The 2,610-nt window shown below is 43.0% G+C and overlaps 1 protein-coding gene across 1 annotated transcript in view; it reads right to left on the reverse strand.

The window, feature by feature from the left end:
* Positions 1-795: 795 nt before the first annotated feature.
* The window catches only part of LOC106873759 (mitochondrial import inner membrane translocase subunit TIM50), a 36,745-nt gene continuing 34,930 nt past the window's right edge, over positions 796-2,610 (reverse strand). The window contains exon 10 of the mRNA XM_014921261.2: positions 796-854. Within this exon, the coding sequence (XP_014776747.1) occupies positions 849-854 (6 nt within the window). The 3' untranslated portion in view covers positions 796-848. The remainder of the gene's footprint in view (positions 855-2,610) is intronic.

Below are 2,610 nucleotides of genomic sequence, written 5' to 3' on the forward strand. Positions count from 1 at the left end.
GAAAAAAAGGTGCCACACCATTTTCTATAGTCAGTCACAGATTTATGAAGAAGTCAGTTATGGATGACCAATCATAGCATACGCACACGTGTGTAGATCTTTTATCTTGTACTTGTTTCAGTCATTCGACTGTGGCCATGCTGCAGCACTGCCTTGAAGGGTTTTAGCTGAACAAAGGGACTTATTTTTTTAAGCTTTGTAGTTATTCTATCACTTTTTTTTTTGCCAAACTGCTAAGTTACAGGGACATAAACACACCAACACCACTTGTCAAGCAGTGGGTGGGGGACAAACACAGACACAAACACACGCATACATAAATATATATACACATACATACATAAACACACACACACACACGCACAATGGGATTCTTTCAATTTCTTTCTACCAAATCCACTCACAACGCTTTGGCCAGTACAAGACACTTGCCCAAATGGCATACAGTGGAACTGAACCTAGAACCATGTGCTTGAGAAACAAACTTCTTACTACACAGGCACGCCTGTGCATATATATATATATATATATATATAATCATCATCATCGTTTAATGTCCGCTTTCCATGCTAGCATGGGTTGGACGATTTGACTGAAGACTGGTGAACCAGATAGCTGCACCAGGCTCCAATCTTGTCTATATATATGTGTGTATATATATATATATATATATATATATATATATATATATATATATACACACACATAACTGTATGCACGTATGTATGTATATATGGGAGGTAGTGATGAGGTGAGGTGTGAGAGAAATTGTAAAGAAGTCACAGATTTCAATAACCTTGCTGTGGTTTTGTTCCTTTGTCGGTGAGTCGTTTCTTGTTGATGTTTAACTAAGTCTACAATGAGAAACAAGGTGAATGGAAGGTGAAAGGTGAGATTACCCAAGAAAGAAAGAAAGAAAGAAATGGTGTGGGTAGCAGAAGGGGTTGGTTTGTCGGTTGGTTGGTTTGTCGGTTGGTTGGTTTGTCGGTTGGTTGGTTAGTCGGTTGGTTGGTTGGTTAGTCGGTTGGTTGACTGATGTAACTAAAGCAGAAACTAGTAAGACTGTCTGAACATAAGTGATTGCTGTTCATCAGAGAAGTACACTATACACAAATATATTATCGTTTACCATTCCATGTTGGCCTGGGTTTGATGGTTTGGCTGAAACTCGTAAGCTGGAGAGCTGCACCAGGTTCCAGTTTGATTTGCCATGGTTTCTCCAGCTGGATGACCTTCCAAGAGTGCTTTTTACATGCCAGTTAATTGACACCAGTGGAGGTGCAATAGCCCAGTGGTAAGGGCAGCGAACTCGCGGTCATAGGATCGCGGTTTCGATTCCCAGACCGGGCGTTGTGAGTGTTTATTGAGCGAAAAAAAAACACCTAAAGCTCCACGAGGCTCCGGCAGGGGATGGTGGCGAACCCTGCTGTACTCTTCCACCACAACTTTCTCTCACTCTTACTTCCTGTTTCTGTTGTGCCTGTAATTCAAAGGGTCAGCCTTGTCACACTCTGTGTCATGCTGAATATCCCCGAGAACTACGTTAAGGGTACACGTGTCTGTGGAGTGCTCAGCCACTTGCACGTTAATTTCACGAGCAGGCTGTTCCGTTGATCGGATCAACTGGAACCCTTGACGTCGTTCCAACAACAATTGACACCAGCATCAGCCACAGAGTCTTCACAAGCACAGCATATCACCAAAGGTCTCAGTCACTTGTCATTGCCTCTGTGAGGCCCAACGTTCATAGAACATGCTTCACCACCTTGTCCCATGTCTTCCTGGGTATACCTCTACCATAGGTTCGCTCCACAGTTAGAGATTGGTGCTTCTTTACACAGCTGTCCTCATCCATACACATCACATGACCATACCAGCACAGTTGTCACTCTTGCACATCACATCTGATGCCTCTTATGCCTGACTTTTCTCTCACGACGCTTACACTGTATCGTACATGCACAATGACACTACACATCCAGCAAAGCATACTAGCTTCATTTCTTTCAACTAAATGCATGTCCTTGGCAACATACATGCATTCATCTATATTTGTAATAATAAAATCAAAATGACTATTAGGTTTGACTTTATTATAACTAGTACGACCTGATGCCAGTACAAATCAGCCAGTCTTGACTCCACTTATGAGCAGACCCTAACAACAATTCAACGTAGTTTGTTATATTTGACTCAAGTCAAAAATTCTGGTACTATGCACCACTTCTTAACACATCATCATCATCATCATTTAACGTCCGTTTTCCATGCTGGTATGGGTTGGGTGGCTTGACAGGAGCTGACAAGTCAAAGAGCTGTGCCAGGCCCCAATTGTTTTTTTTGGCATTGTTTTTATGGCTGGATGCTCATCCTAACGCCAACCACTTTACAGAGTGTACTGGGTACTTTTTCTGCACAGGTACTTTTTACCTGGCACAGCACCAGAGATTTTTATGTGGCACCGGCACCAGCTGGGTCACCCACTACACTCTCGGAGTGGTTGGCATTAGGAAGGGCACCCAGCTGTAGAAACTCTGCCAAATCAGGACTGGTGAAGCAGATGGCTACACCAGGCTCCAATCTGATTTGGCAGAGTTTCTACAGCTGGAT

Source organism: Octopus bimaculoides, chromosome 6, assembly GCF_001194135.2.
Source record: "Octopus bimaculoides isolate UCB-OBI-ISO-001 chromosome 6, ASM119413v2, whole genome shotgun sequence".
NCBI lineage: Eukaryota > Metazoa > Mollusca > Cephalopoda > Octopoda > Octopodidae > Octopus > Octopus bimaculoides.